At 42.5% G+C, this 24,295-nt stretch overlaps 1 protein-coding gene across 2 annotated transcripts; it reads right to left on the bottom strand.

The window, feature by feature from the left end:
- Positions 1–5,693: 5,693 nt before the first annotated feature.
- On the bottom strand, positions 5,694–24,230 carry KLHL22 (kelch like family member 22). Of its 2 annotated transcripts, none has more exons than XM_074887330.1 (7): positions 23,966–24,230; positions 13,792–14,061; positions 12,729–12,894; positions 10,807–11,525; positions 9,571–9,763; positions 7,908–8,141; positions 5,694–6,855 (listed from the first exon to the last, which is right to left on the bottom strand). In XM_074887330.1, exons 2-7 carry the CDS (start codon positions 14,016–14,018, stop codon positions 6,478–6,480), a joined length of 1,917 nt encoding a protein of 638 aa, XP_074743431.1. In that variant the 5' UTR covers positions 14,019–14,061; positions 23,966–24,230; the 3' UTR covers positions 5,694–6,477. The 2 variants fall into 2 exon arrangements, with proteins under 2 accessions (XP_074743431.1, XP_074743432.1); XM_074887331.1 differs by having other exon boundaries at positions 13,792–14,044.
- Positions 24,231–24,295: the final 65 nt, after the last annotated feature.

The raw sequence follows: 24,295 nt of genomic DNA, 5'->3' as shown, positions 1-24,295 counted from the left end.
CGCGGGGGAGGGGCGGGCGAAGGGAGCGCGGGACCGTGCCCGCCTCGGAGAGCGGGCGGCGGCGGAACGGAGCGGGGGGCTCGGCGCCCCAGCCCCGCCAGAGCGGAGGGAGGGCCATCCTTCCCCCGTCCCTCCGGGCTGGAGTCATTCAAACCTTCCCCCGCGCAGCGGGGCACCCCCGGTGAGGGGGTGAACGGGCGCGAACGGCCCCGGTGGTGCGTTGAATGAGGTGGGTGTGAGGCCCCCGCGCGTCCTGCAGCCCCTTAGAGCGGGGCGGCCCTCCCCACGCACCGCCTCCCTGGCGTGCGGCCGGCGCGCTTTACCACACCTCACTCCCCAAAAACTGCCCGTTCCTTGGGCTAAAGACATCTGGGGGGGTACCTGCCGATATACCTTGGCCATCTCCCCACCTCTCTCAGCACAGCCGCCCTCCTGGGTGCTGCCCAGCCCCTGGCTTTCCCTGCTTTGCCATGGCACCCCGCGGCACGCCAGCTTCCCTTCCCTCCAGGGTGCCTCCTGCCCGGGCTGCCGTGGGTCTCCCTCCCCTCCACACCTCCTAGTTCAGTGCGATGCTCCGCACCCTGACCACAGGTGGTTTGGAGACAGAGATCACCTTCCCCGAGGTTATGTTGATTTCATTAGCTGATTATTTTGTTAAGGAACAAAGTAGACTGCTGTGATAATCTCCTCTCGTCTCGAGAGAACTTCCAATATGCTCTAAGAGATGGTTTCCTGTCTCTTTATAGCCTTGTTCCCAGATAACCGGGTCAAAGCCCTGTCTTGAGGCGCAGGCGGGAGGGAAGATGGTGTTGCAGCTGCCGAAGAGGAAGGAAACCCCGGAAAGGACTCAGCAGGCCTCTGGGGCAGGGGCTGAGCGCTTGCCCATGGCACATGGTGCAGTGTGAGCCGTTTGAATTTTAGAGGGAGGTTGGTGTGCGGTGACCTCAGCCAAGCAGCGTGGGCCTGTGCATGATCTGACTCACGTTTAGGAGGGCTGGCAGGGGCCATCAGCATGTCCAGCTGCAATAGGCAAGGGTGCAACAAAATAACCGTACTAATTCCCCAGAAGCACTAGAAACCTTTGAAAGTAGTGTGACTTTAGCTCAGTCTCATGACTTTGTTTAATTTGTGCTTTTGATTTCATTTTTTTTTGTTTTGGTTTGGGGCTGGCAATCTGAAATGAAGCAGCACTTGAAAGCAAACAACAGTTAAAATGGAGACATAGATTTAAGATGACTGTCTTGAAGTACCTAACTGGACTGTTGTGCCGTCTTATTCCAGCTTTGCTGTTTTTCTTTCATGCTCTGCCTTTTCTGAAAGCTCAGTCACAACGTGGTCATTTTTTCTCTCTTTGTTCTTCTTCCTACATTGGCAACTAGTGCCAGCTGAGGTGTTTGGGTTGGAACATATGGGCTGTGTCTCTGTAGACATTTAGCAGAGTTCAAATGATCTAAAATGGAAGAATCATCCACTGTCATTCTTATGTTTTAGACAAAAGCATCCAGGAGAGTCTCATAACATCACTAACACAAAAGGATCTTAAAGCAGGCCCTGAATACACGTACAGGTATCACTTTAGCAGCTGCTGAAATACAGCCATCTCCTGAGTGGAAAACAACAGCTGTTTAGTCATGTACAGCAATACTAGCAAAACAGTAGACCCAGAGATGAATAACACCATCTGAAAATTCACATCTGTGCAAAAATATTTCATCCATTGCTAGTGCTACTGGTTTAAGTGCTTGTATCTGCTAATAAGAGTCAGCTTTGAACACATGTAGATAGGCTACAATAGATTATGAAGGTGTTCTCTTGTCATTTGAACAGGTTTGGATAGTTTTCTGTTTGGCCAAAATATAGATTAAAAGATAGTACTTGGACTTACAATAACATGCTAAATAATGTTTAAAAATAATTACAAAAGCCACAGGTTAGCAGCAAAATTAGTAACACATAGTATATAAAAAGGAAATAAAAATTCCTATTCCTGCATTTTATTGAATTATTATTTTTGTCATAATATAAATCGAATGTAATATGTCTAATACATAGTGATTCTGCCTCCATTTCTTATGGATAATACTAAAATCTCAAAAGAGTTGAAACATGTCAGGAATAAACAGTATTTCATTATAAAGCAGTTTTTGTGCAGTACTGCATGGGGCAGGAGAACCAGCACACCCACCTTCCCATCCAGGGAGGATTCGAAGGCATGGAGAGGTTTTCGGTTTGGAAGCAACTGCCACAATTAGCTGTTCTGAACTTGTATTCATGCAGGCTGTGTGCATCCTTCAAGTAATTCCCTCCCTCAGTTTCAATAACTGTGGTTGAACTAGGCCAGATCTTCTAGGTAAAAGATCCCATGTTCTAGTTACATATGAGAAAAAGGTGACTTGTTCAAGATCATTTATGTTACTGGACAAGACTGGGCTTCAACTCCCTAGACTACAGACAACCATCTCAGGTGTATGACATCCCTACAAGCGCATTTGGTTTAGGAAGAATGGAGAAATGTATGGTACCACTTTACCTTTTTCTTACATATATTTATGCTCTTTGTCTTACCTGTTGGCAGCTTCCACCCTCAGAGCATGGCCAAAGAGTTGTAGCACAATGGAGGAGGTGGGGAGCTCTTAAAGTGCATCAGCTGCTGATGAAATAAAAACTCAGTTGGCAGAATATTCCCTCGAGAAGGTGCCGTCCCTCTTTCCCTGTGCCCAGCTGCTCCTTCTTCCTTTTGCCAGAAGCTTCTGACCCCATCAGTTGGGCTGAATGCCAAATAAATTGTACATGTGGCTGGTCTCTTAAGTAAGAAGTAAATTTCTGTCAAGGGTATACAATGAGAATCCTTATTTGTTTCAAATCAAGTACTGGGTAAGCTTCCAATTTAAAATTAACCACCCTAATTTAAACCATGAGGAAATGGGGAAGGCTATGTTGGATTTGGAGATAGGCAGCTGGAAAAGAAATACAGTAGTGAAAGCAGTCATGAAACAAAAACTGAAGCAATCACAATCACTTCTCCAAATGTGGAGGCTTGAAATACTTCAGGATACAAGTCCACTAATTACAAATCTAGCAAATATGCCTATACAGCTTTACCTCTGTGCTGGCAGGAAATAGGAAAATAGATTATCAAGAAACCTAGTTGTTATTCTTCTGGACTTCCTAATGTATCAGCGGTTTAAGTGTTGGTATTTTGATCACTTATTTCTGGAAGAGTTGTTTGGCTATTCTCTTACAGACCAGAAATAACCTAAAGCTTTCTTAGTTCATTGTCCATCTGTCCACAATGCCTTGTGCTATACTCTCTCTGGGGAATTGCTGTAAAAAATGAATGCTTTTTACTCTAAGATATAAGACATATTTAGGAGATCATAGAATTTATAGATTAAAAAAAATGGAGTCAACCTAAAATCCCTATGAGTAAATGTTTTTCTTGAGATAACACGTTTAAGTGGGCTGTTGAAGGCTGAGTTCCTGAAGCATCACTCTTCATAGGAAAACTGATCAATAATAATTATAGCTCTGCGTATCAATCTGTAATCTCTCCTGGAATTTCTTTATATAGGCAACTGTAGTAAACAAGAAGAACAAAGTGCTTTATATCTGCTGAGTTAGATAAAATTGCCAATTTTAAAGCAAACCAATTTTATTATTGTTTAGCATATATGTTAGTTTTAAAAGGTACATGCTGGACTAAAATGAGCTACTGCTAAATGATTAGGATGGTATGAGCTAAGCTAAACTCTTGGTTTTTTACCTAACCAAAATACATGCAAGTAAGATAGTGCATACCATAAATTTTAACAGTCACATTACACGGGGTGAAAGCAACAGAAAGTTTTGTTTATATCAAATCAAAATACATAATATCTGCCCTTAGGTTTAGTCCATGTAATTTAGGGGTATTCTACCAGTAACTAAAAAACCCATAAAAAATAATGCAGCACTTCTCTCTAAAGTAGATGATCTACTTTAAGGAAAAGTAATTTCCTTGTAACTGCATCCTAAGCTTTATATTGATTTGCTTGGCACAGCATCCAACTGCAACATTTGATAAATAATCCAGCCACAAACTTGCATATATTAATACATGGAAAAACGGATCACCTGACTATGTAAAAATCAGTATTCAAACACAGGAGTGATAGGGTAGAAGCTGGACACCACCACCACCCCCCCACCCCCCCACCCCCCCCATGAGTTTTCTCAAGATGTTTCTTTAGCTTAATAATTACTCATGGATGTCTTATATTCTCCTATGTAATCTAAGAATTAGCCTATCAGTTTCGTTATTTGTAATAGTAAGTAATACCCTCTAGTGGTATACACAGGAAAAGAAGCCAAAGAATGATTATTTTTTTTATCGTGAAAGAAGCTAAATAACATTTTCACTTCTATAACAGGGTATCAGAGATCTGTTGAGAAGTGCTAGTTAAAATGGAAAATGCACTGCAAGCATTAGACTTGAGTTAGATATCTGGGTTTAGTTAGAACAGCTGGGTCTAGAATATGACCTGGACCACTAGAAGTCTTGAATCACTTGTTGTTAGCAGACAGAACAAATTGCCACTGCAACACTTGCAGTCTGGAAGTAGTTCTAGTGATGTCCAGGGCAGAGAGAGCTGTCCTTACATCTGACAGCTACAATTAATTCCTACACGTTAATTCTGCAGGCAAAATAGGAATACTCGTCAGCCTCCTATATTGCTGTGTAATACAGTATTTCCAGACTCCATGTGCAGTTCCGAGTTCATTATCAAAAAAAGATTTTCTGAAGAAACTCATAATCAGGGTTTCCTGCAGTTACCAGGTCTTTTGTTTTATTTGCCAGTTGGCAAAGGTTCAGAGATTGAGGTGAAAACTGACAGTGCTGGAAAAAAAAAATCCAACAAATGCCCCTCTTACCAAGAAAAAGCTGTTGAGTTTATTAAAAGAAGCATGCAAATACTCTTGAATCTTTTTCAGAAGCCCAGTCTACTAGAGTCATCTAGGTCCATTTTGAAATCATCTTTGTTTCCATAAACAAAACATTCCTAAGTAATGGTAATATCCAGGAATTTCTTCCATGTCTCTGAAGTAGCATCTCAATGTGCACTATTTGTCACGATGTGATGACACGTGACTAGTATTGGATCATTCTGATTGTTACTTTGGTTTTGCCCTTCTCCTGCAACCCCATTACTGCTACAAGATCCAAAAGCTTTTGGTAGTTTATCATCATTTTCTGGTGGCACTGATTACTTACTGCCCCTCCAAGAGGAAGGATCCTATACTATTCAGCTATCACACTGGTTCAGACTTTAGATCAGCTTCTGAACTAGTGCTAAGCAAGTCGGTAGTCAGAAGCCAATTATTTTAAGGCCTCATGAAGGAAGGATTTACTATGCCTTATCTTTCTGAGCTGTAGTAATTCTGTATTATGTTCCTGGCATTAGTTCAGCTACTGCAGGGTCCTGGACCACTGTAATCTTAAATACCTGTAGTTATCTCCTTATTACTTTTTTTGTTATGCTATGGCAAACCAATCTCTGCTGTCTTTATCCTCTTCTAAAGCATATAATAAAAGAATGAAAAAAATTGCCCATCCCCCAAGCTGGTGTAACTTCACTGATACTAAGATAGTACTATAGGATCTAATTAAGCTCACTAATTTTCAGATTCCATGGTTAATAAAACTGAGACAGTAGTTAAAAAGAAAAAAGTTCTGACAAGGATTTATTAATTTATGCTTGTGAACAAATGTGTCTGACAGTTGAACCATGAGATTGCCATACTTTGTACAGAGAGTTTTTTCTAGAAATCTTCTTTCCACTGTGTTGAGAGAACTTGCAGTATAGAAGTTCAGGAGTGGGTGTCAGTTCACAGACTCTAACCCAGTTACAAAGATGGCTGCATGCCCAGATGAGACGAAGGTTCAGACTTTCTTGCTATCATTCCTGTTTCTGTATGTTCAATCTTGCTGAAAAACCCATCAAGCTGTCTGACACCTGGCACAGGAGGGAGACACTAGGTGTTACCTTCCTGTGTTAAGCTGGCTAGGAAGTTCTATTACCAAAATGAAAAGGAAAAAAAAAATCTCAAAAAGCTATTTCAAGCTAAAAGCTGGAAGGAAAGAAGCTAGTCAAGCTGAGCCTTCTGTGCCTTTTTTTCTGTCCATGCTGAAGATTGAGAAGAGTCTCCTGCAAAGCAAAAGAACCTCTATACTTTAACTGGGGGAAAATGGCAGTTCTGTGGTTACTTGAAAAATGCTGCTTTCTGGCAGGTGGGCAGATACTGACTGTAAGTGGCATTTGTGCAGAACACTTGCAGATGGGCAGATACTGATTGTGAATGGCATTTTGTGCAGAACACTTATTTTTCAAACCTTTAAATACTGATTTATGTATATAAGAAAGACATATAAAATCTCTAAGTATTTTCTCCAAGCCTTAATTTCCTCATCCACTGGCAAAAAATAAATATTAAAGTTTTCTAATCTTCACTTGAATTGTCAAATTCCTCCCAGTCTGATACACTCATAACTTCCGATGGAAAGTCAAGGTGATACTTCACGCGGTCTGCATGCCATTCTGAGAACCATTTCTCTGTTTCCATTAAAATAGCCCTGGGCAAAGTGAGGACGCAGGCAGCCATCCCAGAAATATCATCCTCCAGCTGTGGTCCTTCCTCCCAACAGTCTCTCTCTGCATCGTAAATGTGGACATAGTCCATGCGGATTCCTCTGTTGTGGGATCTGCCTCCCAGGACATAGATCCTGTTGTCTAAGACCGCAATACCTGGCTCTCCATGTCCTGCAGGAAGTGGACATACATTTGTCCACTGATCAGTGCTTGGCCTATAGCAGGCAACCTGTGAAAAAAAGAAAGAGATTAGCCAAAATCAAACTTGTATCTCAGTGACAGAGGCTGGCCATATGGCAAACTATTTAGGAAGCCATGCAATATCATCAGCCTTTTGACAGGGTGTTGATAATGGAGAGAGCGTATCACTATGTAGTAGAATACAGTACTTGGCAGAAAACTGTACATAGTTGTCATATAGCTCTGAATCACAACTTCTGACCCTGCTGCTGGAGTAACAGCTGTATGTCATTGAAAAAAAGTACACAAAAGTGAAAGAGATGGGGACACATAGTAATATAAGCTCAGACATAATGCATCTGTTTGCATTAGGAAAAAATGTGCTGGAACATACAAATATGACAAACCTGCTAAGCTTTCTCTGCACCATATGTTGGGAAGTTTTAGATTTCATTGGGTACCTACTTGGCTAACTGCTTTTATTTGTAAGCACCTTTTTATCATTCAGATACTTTTCAGCTAGATTTAATTCTGCGATCTTCATTGGCTTTATAAGAGCAGTTACTTTTTGTGTCTTCTTTTCATGTCTTTAGCAGTTCTAGAAGCTGGAATAAGACTCAAGAGAATTCTCTCCAGCCATCACTTATCATCACATACTGTTCATTTAAGTGCATTATACAATTACCATCCGACATAGCCTTAACAAATCTGTCCTGTGATTACACACTGGTAATTCAAAAGTCCTCCATTTATAAAAAAATGCATGTGAAAAGACAACGTAAAGTAAATTTAGTTGATGTGCTACTTACTGGATTTGTGCACGCCAATGAATGTTATCCATCAAAGATGTTTTAAAATTGATAAGAACTCCAAGTACTAGAGCTTTAATGCTTTGTGGGTTAGACAATGCATTCAAGACAGACAGTGGTAAATAAATCACTGCAAGTTCTGCAATTGAGTGGGGGAGAGCTGGTGCAGTAGCTGTTGCTGGGCAGACGGTTTTATTTGCATACTTAGCAGGAGAAAGACACTACGTCAGAGTACAAGCATCCATAAGAAACAGACTCTTCCAAGAAAGACACGGGTATGACATGCTCTCACCTGGTGAACATCCCTTCTGTAGCCAGAATCATTGTTGCTTCCTCCAATTACGTAGAGCTTTCCCAGCAGTGCAGCCATCCCATGCCAAGCGCGTCTCACTGGACCATCTGCTAAAACGTCCCAGCGGTCAGTTTTTGGGTCATAACATTGTAGCTCCTTCAAATAGTCTTCTCCTCTCCTCCCGCAAGTAATATACATCTTCCCATCCAGTGCTGCTCCAGCATGTGCATATACCTGTATCACCACATGGGAAAGCAGGAGGTTGAGGTCTGGATTTATTTATTTCTCCCAGTTTCAAAGTATAGAATAGACATTAAGGGAGTGACATTCTTCATGAGTTATGCAGGTATCAACATCTGGAAGGATATTCTTATAGACAATTCCTTTTTAAGTGATTATGCTAAAAGTGTGAATTTCTGAATGAAATACACTAGAATTTCTAAAACTTCCCGAACCGCAGTGGGTTCTCATTCTTTATTGTTCCTTGATTAGAAGATCATTCATACTATTACTTTTCTCCCTAGTCTACTTGGAAGCCTTTCTGTTGGAGATTTTTCTTATACAGTGTTATCAGGAATGCAAGATATCCTACTTAGTAGCACTCAATTGGATCTTGAGGCTTTTTATAGTCTCAGCATTGACATACATTTATTATTTGTGACCTCATGCAAGCTGTTTATCCTCTTCTACTTCTGCATCCCTTCTGTAAAATGGCAGTAATGTTTATATTTTTAAGGTGTCCTGAGATTCTCAATTGAGAGGCATTATGGAATCACGAATATTAATTTGTGCTCATCGCTTGACCCAAAGCTTTTAAAAGGCATCGTAGAAATCAGCATAGTTTCTTGAAAGATTACTCAGGATTTAGTTTTCTTCCCTAACCAAGATTCATCAAGCAGTTGTTTCTATTTATCTTCCAACATTGCAACACTTTTAACCTGAAAATGGAAATTCTCGTCTTTTTTCAGCAGTATTAGAACTTAAAACAAACTTTTCCACTCATAACCCCAATTCCCATGTCATTACACCATTTCCTGGTTCCTGGGGTCATGACTGCTAGTTTGGCAATTGCTGTTCTAGAAGGATAAATGGCACTGATGACAAAAGACAGCTATTCACTCACATATTTCAAATGAGTAATGGTCTTAACGTTAGCTGACTGAGATGTGATTCTGCATCACATAAATTATTGTCACCAGAACTTGTTACCCAGCCCCAGTTCTGTGTCCAGGAAATAAGTAATCTATAGAAACTAATGTACCTTCTTACTGGGGCATTATCTCTTCTGATCAGGAGTAAAGCATGTTGTCAGGACTGTGAGAAGCTTGTACTACTGTGGCTCATAGTTTACCTGCCTAGAAGCAACGGGAACTTCCTGTTCCCAGAGGTTATGCATTTAATTTTAAATGGTTTTAAGAATTAACACAACAAAGGTACAGGGGAAACCTAGAACAAAACAGGAAAAATAAGCATTTAATCTCAAAATGTAATTTACATATATTGTTATTCTCCTTTCCTGATATTCATTTATCCCATATACAGAGGCTACTGTTTCCCATTTGAGTATCAGCAAATTTAAAGCTACACATGAGAAATGCATCTAAAAAGATTAAATTGGGAATTGGGGAACTGCAATAGTGTGTGTGGCTAACGCACTCCTTACCTCCTTCTTCAGAGGTGTCACATATTCCCAAGTGTTGCTTTTAGGGTCATACCTCTCCACTTCCCTCAGGTCTTCATGGTAATCTCGGCCTGCGACGGCATATATATAGTTGTCCACAACACAAACACTGAGGTCAGCGTGCTCTTGCTGTAGGGACTGGATCTGGAACCATTTGTTGTGTCGCGGATCATACCTTGTAAAAGAATAGGATCAAAGAAAATTATTCATACAGCCACAGAATCATTGCTGGAATACCAGACAGCACCACAGATGTGGGTTACTGTGCTGTCTTTGGCTGAAATTGAGCTCAGCTGTAAGTAGAGTGAAATTTGGCCTTGTCAGCATTTTATTATTAGCAAAGTTGTTTTATTCTATTTTTAGAAGATGTATTTTAGCTGACCTAATCATACTATAAAAGCCTAGGTTTTCCATTATCTTATACACTGCTGTCAGGTTATATATCAAAATCTCTGCTTGCACAAAGCCATTCTACAAAGTAAAACAGTCTAAAAATAGCACAAAGACTAAATCTGGATCTTAAAGAGTCCAAGAAGGGCATAAATATGTGGTGGGTTTTTTGATTCTTTTCCCCACATACCTGCTGCTCAAAGTGAACCTCATGATTCACTTTCAGATCAAAATATCTATCTGGTCTGGAAATTTCAGTTACAGAGAAAAGTGGTTGTAAAGTGAAACTCTGCATGCCATAAAATAAGGGCAGCTCAGCTAAAACTAGTAAAGATGACCACAATATAAAGATAAAAGTGTTTATATCAGTTTTTGCAACATAATACACACAAATTCTTGAAAATCAACAATAAAACCACTTTTTTTGGTAGTTAAATCCCTTTGTATTGGGACCAAAACTACACACAGAGAACTTCCAGAAAATCCTAGTTCAAGAGCATCTAGACAATCTAGGGTTCTAGGTTCATTACTGCTTCCCACACCTTTAATAATTCCCCCCTCCAACAAGGCAGAAACTAGCCCATGTAATAGTAAATGAGTAGCTGTTTCTACCCTATCAGGCTTGGCTTTGTCCCATAAGCACTGCTGGAAGCTTCCTGTTACTATGAGGCTCATTTCTTTATTTCTTGTATTTTCTTTTCAGTGAGGCCCCTGCTCAGTTCCTAATCTTGCAGCTAGCAAGCGTACAGACTGCGCTACTGGCTTACTGACTCAGAGATGGGCAACAGGGTGGTAATAAAAATAATAGCAGGATTATCCTTATCTTACCTCCAACACCTTGATTCTGCTCGAAAACCACTTACATTGTTGTCTCCGCCAATTAAATACACAAAATTATTGAGAACAGCAATCCCTTGGTTGGACATTCTGGGGGCTAATGCGGCTGTAAAGTGCCTCCACTCTCCCAACAAGGGGTTCAGATACTTGGCTTGATCACTGAGGACAATGGATGGAGTAGAATGCATCCCTCCAAATCCCACTACACACTGGAACTCTGATCTCAGCTGTGTCTGGGAGCTCTGAAGCATTGGCTGAAGACATTCATTCTTGTGGTACATTAATGCATCTGCAACTGTATCTTTTAAAGGACAGGGACTTAATTTGTCATGAAGCCTTTGCAGGATCTGGGGTTCCATCAGAGGAAAACGAACTGTCTCAAGTAGCTTAAGGGGCTCCATCAGGGAGACCTGATCTGTCTCCAGTTGCTCTGGAGAATAATGATAAAAAAGTGCCCCATCATAAACTTCAAACTCATAGTTAACCTCCAAACGGTTGCTGCTGAGAAGGGAGTAGACCTTCTGCAAGGGTAGCTGTCGGTACACTTGTGTCCTTGAGAAAGCTGCAAAATTCTTCAAAATGTAGGAGTCCAGCTGATCACTCAAATGTCTCAAGTCATAATGGTCAGCTAGTCTGTATACGTCCAGGATGTTCTCTTCATCTACCCAGGACATGAGAAAATCACAACAGAACTTAATGACTTCTGGAATCTGCAAGAGAGAGATATTTTTCATTTCAGACACCACTTGCCTCACACTCAAGAGACAGGTGACAGAAGGCTGGGATGACTGTAAGAAAGTTGTCCACAAGACGACTGCTCTCCTCACAGTCTGATCACCATGTTCACTTGCTCCCAATTCACCTTTCTCCTGAGAAAAAGAACTCAACATGGGTAGGTAGGTGGATATAATATAGATCTTCTAGCCACACTGTAGTGCAAGCCTACGAGTTTGGCTTCAGGTGCAGCAGCAATGTGTCTTCCAAGTCACATGGGACACTGGACAGCCAGGCTGCCTGGTTTGCTAGCATGGCACCAAGCTGCAGGCTGCCTGGGAGGCAATCATGGAAACAGAAGGCACGGAGGACATGGTGAAAGCCAGGTTTACAGTCACTCTGTAATTGTTCTTTCAGAGCACTATAGACATGCTGTATCAGAACTGTATCTGTAACAAATATGTCTGCATCACTCAAGAACACAGGAAGTCATTTGAAAGGAAAATTAATATTTAGTACTCTGAATAAAATTTGAGGTTGTATCTGTCAGGAGGGACTACTGGCAAATAAAGAACTAACTGCTGTCCAAGAACCCCTCTGCTAACAAAGTGGTGCTAAGTGTGTAGAAACCAACCAAAGCAAGCACTCAAAGTTTAAGATTTAGTTCCAAAGTCTTGTGCAGCCATTAGCTGCAGGGGAAGTTAGAGAAAAAAAAAATTGTCTTAAAGGCACATGAATGCTGCACTTAGTGCAGAAACCATAGTGGTAGCATTTCCTGTAGTGACGGGGTCAGGGGAGGTTATGTGCCTGTGGACTCAATCTGGGGAAGACTGTGAGCAGCACAACAATTGCTGAGCAGCAAGCCCTGTCCTTTACCATAGGCCACAGGTATTCTTTTTCAGGAAAGCTTTCATAAGCAGATCAGTGGAAGTGAGTGCTATATAAAATAGTCCTCTAGATGAAATAGTAAATGATTATAAAACCACTGGCACAAATGAGATGTGCAAATACTCATTCATTGTTTCTACCCTTCCACAGTTAGTTCCAGTGGTTACAGCACCCAAAGAAATTCTTCTCATCAGTCCCATGCTCTTATTCACCCCCTAACCCTCCATCTAACCAGATATCCATGTTTTCTGTTTCTTTCATTGTTGCTTTTGTTTCTTGCTTCTTTGTTGTCACATCTCCCAGTACCTCACCTGAAGCTGACAGGCTGCAGCTAAGGTTTCCTGTACACTGTTCACACTGAGTTCCAGCTCAGAAGTGTAAATGAAGTTCAAGATTTTACACATTGCATTGTAGGAGATGCCATGAATATGAACTTCTTCTTGTTCCATCTCTCTCAGTCCTCCTGCAAACATTCCTCTGTAAAAAAGACAATGGCACATGCTATGGCAGATTTGCAGTTTCCTTATCTTATGTTGTCCTGGGGACATAAAAAATATTTAGATAGATAAAAACCTAGCCAGACACTTTTATGGGATTACCTCTTCTCTAAGCCAATGATACAAAGAATACAGGCCTTCAGGACCTAAGAAAGTAATACTCTTCATTCTGCAGGAAAACAGTAGGGGCCATCTGAAAGGTATGATTCACAGCTGAAGGACATAAATACAGACCCAGTACATATGGATAGTCAATTGGGCAGAGGCAGGTACTCTGGGTGTGGGGGAAGAGGAAAAACAGAGGAACTTGGGACTGCAGGATTTTTTTCTAAGCTAGAGCAGTTCTTCCTCCAGTTAGAAGTTTGTGTGGATTGCGATTTGTTTGTTTGCTCTATGAAAATAAAGTCAGTTCAAGAAACTGCTAGTCAAACCGACCAGGGGAGTGCCTGGTTTAACAGACAGTGAGTCACACTATAGGCATGTAACAGAGGAGTGACCCACTTCCAGTGACTTTTGGTGTATTGTGAAATGATCACCACAATGGGCAAAGTCTTACAATGGTAAGGATATGTTAAAAACCACCCAGAGTGCATTTATGCAGAAGACACCTGTTCAGATAGTCTCTCCTCTTTATATACCTCCAGGTACCACAGGCAGTGAATTTAGGGGAGGTAAGCTCAGTGTACAGGAACAAGAGCTTTATTTCTGTAAAGAAATAACGGAGATGAATAAAGCCATACTATTTTGAAACACATTCAGCTCCATCTTATGGGTCTAATTTTACATCCAGAAGCAGTGTGCCAAGACAGAAGATTTGGATGGTGCAGGTTTGAGTAACATTCAGACACATGCTTGTTACTGCCGTACTGAAGTGTACCTGAAATAGTCACAGGATGCAGCTAGAAGTATGCGATGAGCCTCAATAGGTTTCTCTTCCACTACCAGAACTACATCGAAGAGGATGCTGCTGTCTCGGAGAGATACCAAGCCACTGAGCAAGGCCTGAGAGTGCTCTGCACTGCGGTATGTGTTGCTGGTGCGCTGCTGAAGGGAGGGCTCGAGTTGAGCTTTGTGTGGCTGAGTCAGCTCCTGATCCTCCGCCATCCCAGGCAGAAATGCTCAGCCACCAGCTGTAGCAGAATGAAATCTGTGAGACAACAGAATCAGCAAAGGTTTGTGCCTTTTGCTTTACGAACGGTCCTCTGACCCCCGCCTGTCACAGAAAATAAAGCAAACCAACTCTTCAGTCAATGGAGAGACAGTTCTACCCTGAAGAAATTATTCAGAATGATGATACTGGAAATAGACAGGTGTACATCAGCACACCACACAGAGTGGCAAAACACGGTTTTTCAAACAAGTATTCTGATTCTTGGGTTTTCAGTCCAAGAGTCAGAGTATGTAGCATGTGGGGATATCTTCCTTTCTTAGCAAGCTTTCACTTCCCAACCCATTACCAGAACCCCTTGTTTCTTTTGCATTTCTGCATCATTTATAACAAAGAATAAACATAATTTTCGCCAAATTCCAAATTGCCTAATATCCTCAGATAACTTGGCTGCAATATAAACTGCACCTTTCTGTCTTGATATTTTACCACAGAATCTGAGAGCTCTCCTCTCCCCCCATCTTTGCTTTTTCATTTTCCTTAGCTGAGCACATTTCCAACTGTCGTTCTATAAAATACTGTATGAAACTGTAGGCTTCAAAGTGAATTTCTTTATTGTGACAACTACAAGCTAGCATGCACAACTGCTTTCCACTTCACCGTGATTCCCTCCAGAGAGAGGGTATTTCCTCCGGTGTAGGCACTGCAGAGAGCTATCCTGTACCTTTTTCTAGGGCTGCCACTGTAGGAAGGTCCCCTATGACACATGGGGAAACACCTGTAAAAAGCTAGCTGGAAGTGATTGTGTTTCATGCCTATGGTTAAGCTGTCAAAATCTCATGAGTCCTCTTCTACCATCCTGTAATTTACCCATTCCATTGTCTTTGAAGAATGTCAGAAGTTGTAGCAGTTAGAGCTCAGACTCCATCCAGTTGTCAGAGCGCATTAAAAAAACCCACATTAACAAAAGGAAATAACTTAGCTGATACGACTGCTTAAGATACAGTGATAATAGCCTCTCCTCTGGCAGCCTGGGAAATAGCTTAGTGGCACAAGGGATAGTCACAAGGGGTTATCAGCAGTCAGAGAAGCAAAAGCAGAACAAACCCAGCAAATCCAAACAAACAATGAAGAATGGAACCATTGTTTAATTGTGCCAGCCATAGACAGCGAATGCAGCATTGGAAATCTCTCCAAGTACTGCAAGGTATTCTGTGTATGGTCAGTGAGGAAGGAGCTATCTGGATGACACCAAGAAACAGGAAAATGTTTATTGAAGTCACCCTACACTGTCCAAACCAAAAGGAAGCTAGGTGGCATTGCATGGTAAATAGGATGAAAAAAACCCTGAAAAAGCATATTAATGGTTGTCTGCTCTTTGCCAGCAAAACCAAGACAACCAACTCTGAAACGGAACTCTGATGAGACAGCCTTCTAGGAAGCACATTCATGTTGACTACATGGGGGAAACTATCCATCATCAACTGAAGAGATGAGTAATGGATTATTTTTCATGACAGGTAGATGCCTTTCCTAGAAATAAAGTGACTGCTTTTGAAGCAGACAAAACATTACTGTATCATTTGATTTGCTCCCAGGGAGTACTAAAAATGATGGATTGAAGCAAGGGAGATAATATAGGAAAAAAGGCAAGTGAAGGAGTGAGTATTACTAGATGTTAATCAGAAATTTCCCATTTCAGTAGAAGGGAATAAATGCAGCAAAAACAAAGTAGCGTGAGATGTGGTCCAAATGTGGAACAGATTCAGATAAACCACATTAACTGTGTTAATGTGGTTTAATGTGGTTAACACTCCAGAGTTAATGTGGTTAATGCTCCAAAAAAGGCTGCATCTTTTCAGCTACTTAGAGGGCTGTATCAAAAGAAGCCTCTATGAGAGTAAAATCATTGTATCAAAAGCAGAAGTAAATGTAACAGATGAAATATTTTCTGAATTCAGACTTTTGTTGGGTAGGGGAAACAGCATGACCTTTGATACAACCTTAGAGCGTGTCATATAGTGTAGCCATTCGTGGAAGAGAGCCTAGCGAGAAATAAGTGAGATATATTAAAACTACACAGGCCATTGAACCCATGTAACAAGTGTTAGCAAAGAAATGTATTGTAGGGGAAGTGGTTTCCAGAAAGACAGAGAGAGATACATGCAGAGTAGACTGGGAAACCTGTATAATCATCCCAAGCCTTTATTTAAATCTACCTTTAATGAATATAATTGTAGACAGTCACTCTTCAGAATACATGCTGTATCCAAATAATCTTAAAACGGAACAGAAAGGAGGTGAAGCTTTCAGCAAGTAAAGCCCCAAAAGGGATCCAACCTTACAAACACAGTAACTGGAACCAGGAAGACCAAATGGTATTATGAGAGTAAATAAAAAAAAAAAAAAAAAAAAAAGAGAAGAGAAATAATTCAGGGATTCTGAAGTCTGTATGAGCATTAGTATCTGCAGAGGTTTCAGTGACAAATGGGGCTGTCTTGCACAGCTGCAGGGAGTTTATCTCACTCTAGTTCTACTAGATGTGGACTTGAATGGACACAACTGTTAGCCATAGCTGAACAAACCAGCCCTTCTAGCAGACCTCAGTGTGGTCAAACATAGATGCTGGGAGTGCAGCTGAACCATCGTCCACAGATGCTTCTTGGCTAGCCAACAGCCTAGCCAAGAGGTATTTGCTACATTCTATTTTTTCAATTCTGGCAGTCCCTACTTCTTGTTCTTAACTCTTGCCCCTGGATTGTATCTTGGCTGTGAGCTGGACTGCCCTCAAGGTGGTCACTCATGAATGTACATCAACACAAGAGCTGCCTTGTGTGTTTGGAGCACAGAGCCACTATGATATGAAAATTCACCACTCTATAGATACCTGCAAATATTTTGCCATCCACAGTTCTTTGCTGCTAACCAGTTTTGGGTGTGTAGGTTGAATACTGATGCTACTGTGGAAAAAAGGTGGAATACTACTGAGCAGGAACAGTGTATGTGGTCTAAAACTTGTCATAAGCTCTTTTTATACCTGGATACATGAAGTTTCTTAATTACACTGTGGCTACTGAGAGAATCTATATCCTGTCATGTATATCTCCCTACTCTTCTAAATTGGGCTTCAAGGCTAATAAATATGAATGCCGACTGTCATAGTTTTAACCAGTGGTAACACACTACTCTAAAAAAATTCTCACTGCTATATCAATTGTTGCCTGCTTATAAAATGAAAGGTGAGCATTTATGGTTAATCCACAATGTATGACTGACATAGGTGGTTAAGTCTTCTTATTTGAGCTATAAGCCAAGGAAAGCCTCTTAGCTTGTACCTAGGTAGTCTTAGGAACAGGTAGACTTTAAGACAAGGAAGGCTTAGTAGGGGATGGCCAGAAGATTCACTTAGCTGATTACTGAGTGCCCTCAGCTTTGTAATAGCTGTACAAGGAGCAGCTGGGGTTGGGTGGGTAGGAAGTTAAAAGAGTGGTTGTTGCAGAGGTTAGTAGAGTTGTGTTGTGGGCTTCTTTGAAAGAGAAGTGGGATGGTTTTGGCATTCAGGGTTTTTCTGGATTAAATGTGGTATGCTTGGTGAGCAGACAGTTTAGTGTATTTTCCTGAATATTGTTCTAAATTCTGACCACAAATTTGCTGGGGAGGGGTACTGATGTTGGCATAGCACCTTGCTTCTCAGGCTGTGTGGTCCAAATATGACCTTTCTACTGTGTGCTTTGTGCCTCTCTTACAGTCTAAAAATCTAGTACTCCAAATGGTGGAAGTGAGCTATTTTATGTGGGTGGGGGGACCAACTATTATCTAGGAATTGTTATGCCTTTTAAGTGTCCATCAATCTTAAAAATAGCAAGGAACCTTATTGAATAACCTCTGTATATTTTAAGCTGAAAATAATTTAACCCCATCTCCTCAGAATTGTATTTTGCTTAATCTTTATTGTCCTGTAAAATAAAAAAGCTACATATAGTAGAAGCAGTACAGCTCTGGAGAGGCAGAACAGGTTTGTTCACTTCTTGTATGCTGCAGAAAATGTCCTATTTACTGTTTTTCCTTCCTGGCCACTCACAAACTTTGTTGGCTTTTAGGGCTTGAGACACTATTTTCACAGGCTGGCATATCTGTCCCTGTAAATGAAGGAGCTGTAGGCAGGCCCTTGGTAGCTAATATAAATGCACAGTCCCTTGAACCATGCAGCTAAGCTCCCTCTATCCTGAGCCTCTCTACCAGAAGGGGGCTTAGAGGATGTTCTTGAGGCCTCTCTGTTCTCCTACTTCTGCTATTGAGAAACTTGCTCTATGACTAAGCCAAGTTCCTAGAAATCTGAGTGATGCTTCCCCCCGCCCGCCCCGTATAAGTTTCTCAGTACTGGTCTGCAGTTAACAGTGGGATTCAGTGGCTGAGTATTGCAGGACTGACCCTAAGGTGGAAGAGATGAGGAACTCTTTGTTTGCTGTGCTTCATTAATAGTAATAAAGATAAAAAGTATTGTCTTATGTGCTGTGGTATGCTGTCTGTACAAGGGAAGGCAAGTCCTTGTTCTAACCACTTTGAAACTGCAGAGAAAATCAGACTAGAGGTTTTCTTAGCTGTCTGCACAAGGTATTTGAGACTGCAGTTATGTTGGTTTGCATTTGTCTTTTAGAGGACATGGGTTAATGTAGTAATTAATTTTAGGGTATTATAATTGAGGGCCCAGTACATAAAGAGGCGTATGAGGTCAGTAATTGTATGTGCATTTATATAGGCAATGCTCATGTAGGAAGACGTGCACTATTGGGTCACTTCAAATCTAGCAGCTAAAAAAACAAACAAAAAAAATCCCCCATAAAGAGCAAAACTCTCAGAGGTACCTAGAAAGTCATGACTGCTCTTTTCCAATAAAATTAAATTTTCTATATTCTGTACCTGGATTCCATTTAGGAACCAGGAGAAAGCAGCCATGCCTTGCAGTGGTAGACACGGAGGGAGCATGAAGGAAATCTAGTATTTCCTACTTCCTGTACTATACTCAAAGTTCACTGTATCACTAGAGGTCTCTTGTAATAAGCTATAGACACAATGGAAGCTACAGTCTCAGTGGCTTGCAGAGAGCTCCGTGTGATTGTCTTGTATTCAACCCCCATTACCACAACATGCTTCTGCAGATTACTTGTATGAAAAATTACAAGTCTTAGGCTTCTGATTATTCAACTGAAGTAATTGCTTATCTGTATATGAAAAGACTTGTGGTTCAGTTTTTTAACAAAATCCCCTCTCTGATCAATGACTTGCTTTTGCAGCAAAGATACGTGGTTTATGACTGCGGAGGTTGCACTTGGACAGGAGGAACTGAGGGAATGGATTGTGCCCTGATCATTCAAAGGGCAAAACGGTGAGAGACTGGTGTGCTGGCTTGCTCTTGTGTTCGCTGAAAATCCTCACCCTTTTAAGAACACAGGGTATAGGGATGGAGTAGCTCAACAAGAACAGGGAAAGGAAAAGTTAAAGGTGTGGTAAAATAGATGTGGTAGAAGAGAATGCAGCGTCTGTCCTACCTGAATTTTAAAGTGCAGCGCAATTGTTACACCTAGGTGTTTGAGTGCTGCTCCAGTAAAGAACATTCTGAGGAGTGGGAATTCATACAACTTTCAGCATATGTTTCCTGAGATTGAGAACTGTCTTGCTTCCCTAAGAATCTGTGTTGTACCTGGGAGCACTTCCAAGCAGCTGGGTCAGGGCATATGTCCTGAATGTATTCTGCACTATTACTGGTATTGCATGGTATGATATACACCTAGACAAGTACCCACCCCTTCTATGACTAGCATCCACGTCATACAGTGATGCTTACTCACATGTGGTATGTAGGTGGGTTTTATGGGGTTTTTTTGTACAGTTGTGCTGACAGCCTTGATTGTCTACTGCAGAGAAATGGCTGGATACAGGAAGGATTATCTAAGTTAGTTTCTATGGAAACTCGGACACTTTTGTATTGAAGAGCTTGTGGCTGTCAGTTACATCTCTACAAAGAGGTGTTTTATGCAGATAGTGATATTTTCTTGTGCATCAGCTGTGCCCAAAATAAACTAGAGCTTGCTGGTGTCGGGTATCCAAATCTGTTTAGCTTACTGCCATATGGACAGGTGGTTCAAGCTTGGTGGGAGTCCCACACTTTCTTAGAATTGTGGAATAATTTAGGCTGGAAAGAAACTTGGGAGGTCTCTAGTCCTATCTCCTGCTCGAAGCAGGAAAAACTTCAAAATTGGGTCAGGATGCCGAGAGCCTTGTCTAGTCAAGTGCAGAATCTCCCATCCTCATCAATAATCAGAAAACTGAGAGCTTAATCATCAAATTTGTTTTTTACTTTATCCTGTCTGAATTTTTTTTTCTGCAATTTGTCACATTTGTGCCTCATCCTCAACACTGTGAACCACAAAGAAGAGTATGGTTCTATGTTTTCCTGTACCCATTAAATAGCTTTAAAAATGGCAACTGGCTCTCCCCTTAGCCTTTTCTTCTCTGTATTGAACAAACGCAGCCTTCTTGCCTTGCACGTGCTCCTATCTCCTTGGCTGTGCTCCTGCCCTGTATGGTGGTCCTCCACTGAACTCACAGGTTTTTCTTTCAGTATGGAGCTTAAAGCTGGGCACAGTATTCAGGTTTTGTGAGCTGCTAAGTGCTGAACAGAGTGGCAAATAATAATTTACCATGACCTACTGGCTATGCTCTGGCTAACAGAGCCCAGTATGAAGCCAGCCCCTATTGGAGGAATCCTATTCAACTTGCTGGTCATGAGGACTCCCAGGCTCTCTTCTTGAAAAGCTGACTTCTAGCCAGGCTTGTCTCCAACCTGCTCTGATACATGGAGTTACTCTGACCCAGGTGCATGACTTCACTTTTGCTATTGAAATGTACGTGGTTCATCTTGGTCTGTTCTTAAAGCTTGCCAATGCCCCTCAGTTGCAGCTCTGTCCTCTTTCTTGCAGGCCATCTTCTTCATAGCTTTTTTCTAATACAGAGCAACCAGTGTGGCATGCTGATTGTGATCCAAATAGATTAGGCCCTTAAAAGTCTTAGCACATTGGAAGAAGTTTAAAATCTGTGCCCTAAGGCTTCCCACACTTTCATCTCTCCCAAGGGAGTAACAAGGATTAGGATCTAAGCCAGGCTTCAGCTGAAAGCCTGACAAGAAGATACAAGACTAGAGCAAAATGCTAGTTATGCTGACTCGCAGGGGTTGCAAATGCAAATAGGCAGAACCTTGGCTATGTACCAGAACTTTAACAGGGCAGAGGGCACACGAACAAATAGATCAACTAGTCAGGGAGTGTGCAGAATGGGGAGGCTGCTGGGTGCCTGCCAAAACAGTTCAGAAAACAGATGCGATGCCACAAACAACGTAAATTGAAAAGCAAAACTATCATTCCTTCTAACTGGAGTGCAAATACTGGAATAATTCACCAACTACATCCTAATTTGTAATGGGCACTTGTAAGACTGTTTGCTACATAGGAGACAATTGAGTATACCATTATGTGTAGACAAGACTTAAGCCAGTTTCATGCTTTTTGAAGAAAAAGGGAAGAGGGGTGAAGGAAAAACAGGAGTTTTACTCAGCCATGTTTCTTTCAGAATTATCCCTCTACACATTCACAACTGTGCAAAAAAAAAAAGTCATCTTCCTGAAACATCACTTCACTTGAGGAACCTTCTACAACTATGGGAAACAACCCAAACAACTCCTTTTGACCAAGGTCCCCACAAAAGGAAAGAAACTAAGACATCTAGTAGTATATAATATTGCAACATTAGTTTTGAAGAGTCATCAACACTTTTGCTAGGTCTATACAGACCACCTCTAAGTTGCTAATGGAAATATGCAAGTACATCACTCAGGGCTGAATTTCTGAGCCATTTTCAGTTTCTAGCATTAGTAGTATACTTGAAGTGTGGGAGGAAACCAAAAGGTGTGGTTTGGGAAACTGCTTTTGCAAATTATGCTGTCTCACAAATTTTGGCATTCACTCCTTTCAGAAGTAAACACCTGTTGTTTGTTTTTTCCAAGCCTATTACAACTTCTTTGTAAGACATATTGAGAATAAACCATCTCATATTTAATATGTATATGGCAAAACTCCCATGAAATGCATTTATGTTTAAATATATAAATTTTAAAATATTTTCTTCCCCATGAACAGTAGCATAACCTAAAGATTGTGACCCTTCTATCTTGAATATTTTGCCTTATCCATGAGTAATTTGCAACTTGCCCAAATTAATAGAATTATGAATTTTTCAGTAGTGCATTTTTGGGAGGTGGCCTGTGGCCCAAATGCTACCAAGAAATTGTAATAAGGAGAACAAAAATTCAATGCAGTGCTAAAATGCTTTCCCTTATGGCTTCATCATCTTTTTAAGAGTTTGATTATTTTCTCATTCCTAATCTTGAACTGAGATTTGGTTTTCACCTGAGTATTTCAATAGTCATGTTCTCATTTGGATGGAGTGGCTGCTTGTGTTTGAAGGAAGGAGTGTTAACCAACTGTATTCAGGCAGGGTGTACCTGCTGCTTACCCTAAAAACAAGTGGCCTACCATTGAGGCTCCAGCTTTTTCCAGAATCAGGAGGTAGTGTTTAGTTCTACGTTGAGATAGATCTGGTAAACCTGTGAGGAATATGTTCTTTTGCCAGAATTGTTTTAATGATACCAAGAACTTAAAAGGCCCCTAAAAAATGCTGAAGTCTTTTCCACAATGAGAACAACACTTTTTTTTTTTTTAATGAAGCTTCTATAGGATCAAGCTTTCTAAGTAATAACTATGCCAAAATTGAGTTTATAAATTAGCCAATGGTACATGTTCTATGAATCTTGAGAGACTCAGCTAGCAAGACTTGAACCTGTTTTGTTGAACTGTTAAACCACATCACGAATTTTTAATAGTCTAAAATACAAGGAGGAAAAAAAATTAGGAAGTAAGTAATCCTGTGCCAAATACAATAATTAAATGACCTGGAAGAGAGCAAAGGCATCTTCCTGCATGCTCCAGCTCCTATTTCTGTATCAAACATGAATTCACTCATATTATTCACCACATTAATTTTGTTCCTGCAGGGATCTGTGGGGTTCCCCCTGCCCTGTAACTTATACATTTCCCCATCAGAAACACAGAATGAACAGTTTTCTCTGCAGGGAAAGGCTACCTGGAGTTGCACAACATTAAAAGAGACAGCCTGACTCTAGACTAACGCTGTGATGAAGAGATGAACGCCAGTTAAGGCATGCTTATGGTTTTACTTTCTCTTCCCCTGATGAAAATGCCTTTGCAGGTCCCGACACCCAGTATCTTCCCACTTGCTCATCCCACCTCCCATGAGGGCAGCCCAAGCGAGGCAGCCCTTGCACCACTGTGCAGGGACGTGGGTCTTGGCCTCGACCAGGGCCTCCTCAGGGGCTTCATGCAGACAGCAGGGCCTTGGCTTCAGCCCTGGCCTGCCCGGGGCGGCCTCGGAGGCTTCACGGGGGCGGCAGGACCTTGGCAAGGGGCTGCCTTGGCCTGGCTGGGAGGAGGGCGGCCGTGCGGCTGGCAGGGGCCTGGCAGACCCGGCTGCGGTGGCTGTTGCGCTGCACCCCGATCCCGCTCCGGCCGGCGCACCCGGCGGCCCCTCGCCCGTGCCCCACCCCCGCCCCCCCGTGCCCCCGCCCCTGGGCATCCCTGCGGCTAGCACGGGAAGCGGGACAGCGCCTCACCGCCTCGGGCCTCGTCGCGGGGCGGGGGGGCCGAGCCGGGACAGGCTCCCGCACACGGCCCCGGGGCTCGCTCGGACCCCGGGGGGAACAGGTAACGCCGCTGCCAGGGCCGGCTAGGGGGCGCCGCCTCCCCGGGAGCACCGGGCGGCCCAGCCGGGGGCCTGCGCTCCCTCTCCCCCCGCCGCCGCCCCAGCCACCTACCGAGAGCGGCGGCGGCGGCGGCCTCCGCCAGCGGCTTCCGCCTTCATGTGCGACCCGGAAACCACGGCGAGCGCGCGTGACGCGCCCGCCCGGCGAGGGAGGGGCGGCGGCGGCCGGAACCGGGGCGGGCGGCGGGGGCGAGAGCGCCCAGCGTCACCCGGGCTCCGGCTGCGCTGCGGTGTCCCTGGGCGCGGGCGTGCCCCGTCGAGCACCGGGGTCTGGGGCGGCGGGCGGGCGGGTGCCGCCGGTGCGGATGTCCGCGCCGCTGCCGCCAGCGGTGTGCCTGCGGCGGGACTACATTTCCCAGCGAGCCCCGCGCCGAGCCGGAAG

Source organism: Strix uralensis, chromosome 17 (genome assembly GCF_047716275.1).
Source record: "Strix uralensis isolate ZFMK-TIS-50842 chromosome 17, bStrUra1, whole genome shotgun sequence".
NCBI classification, from domain to species: Eukaryota; Metazoa; Chordata; class Aves; order Strigiformes; family Strigidae; genus Strix; species Strix uralensis.
This window is presented reverse-complemented; position numbering and strand designations above follow the sequence as displayed.

Bases quoted from the DNA above. Each gene is read 5' to 3' on its own strand.
- KLHL22 (XM_074887330.1), bottom strand. From the start codon at position 14,018: ATGGCGGAGGATCAGGAGCTGACTCAGCCACACAAAGCTCAACTCGAG. The intron at 12,895-13,791 runs GTACACTTCAGT...TCTTTTTTACAG, and splicing joins GCATCCTGTGACTATTTCAG to AGGAATGTTTGCAGGAGGAC. The intron at 6,856-7,907 runs GTGAGAGCATGT...TTTTTTTCACAG, and splicing joins ACAGAAGGGATGTTCACCAG to GTTGCCTGCTATAGGCCAAG.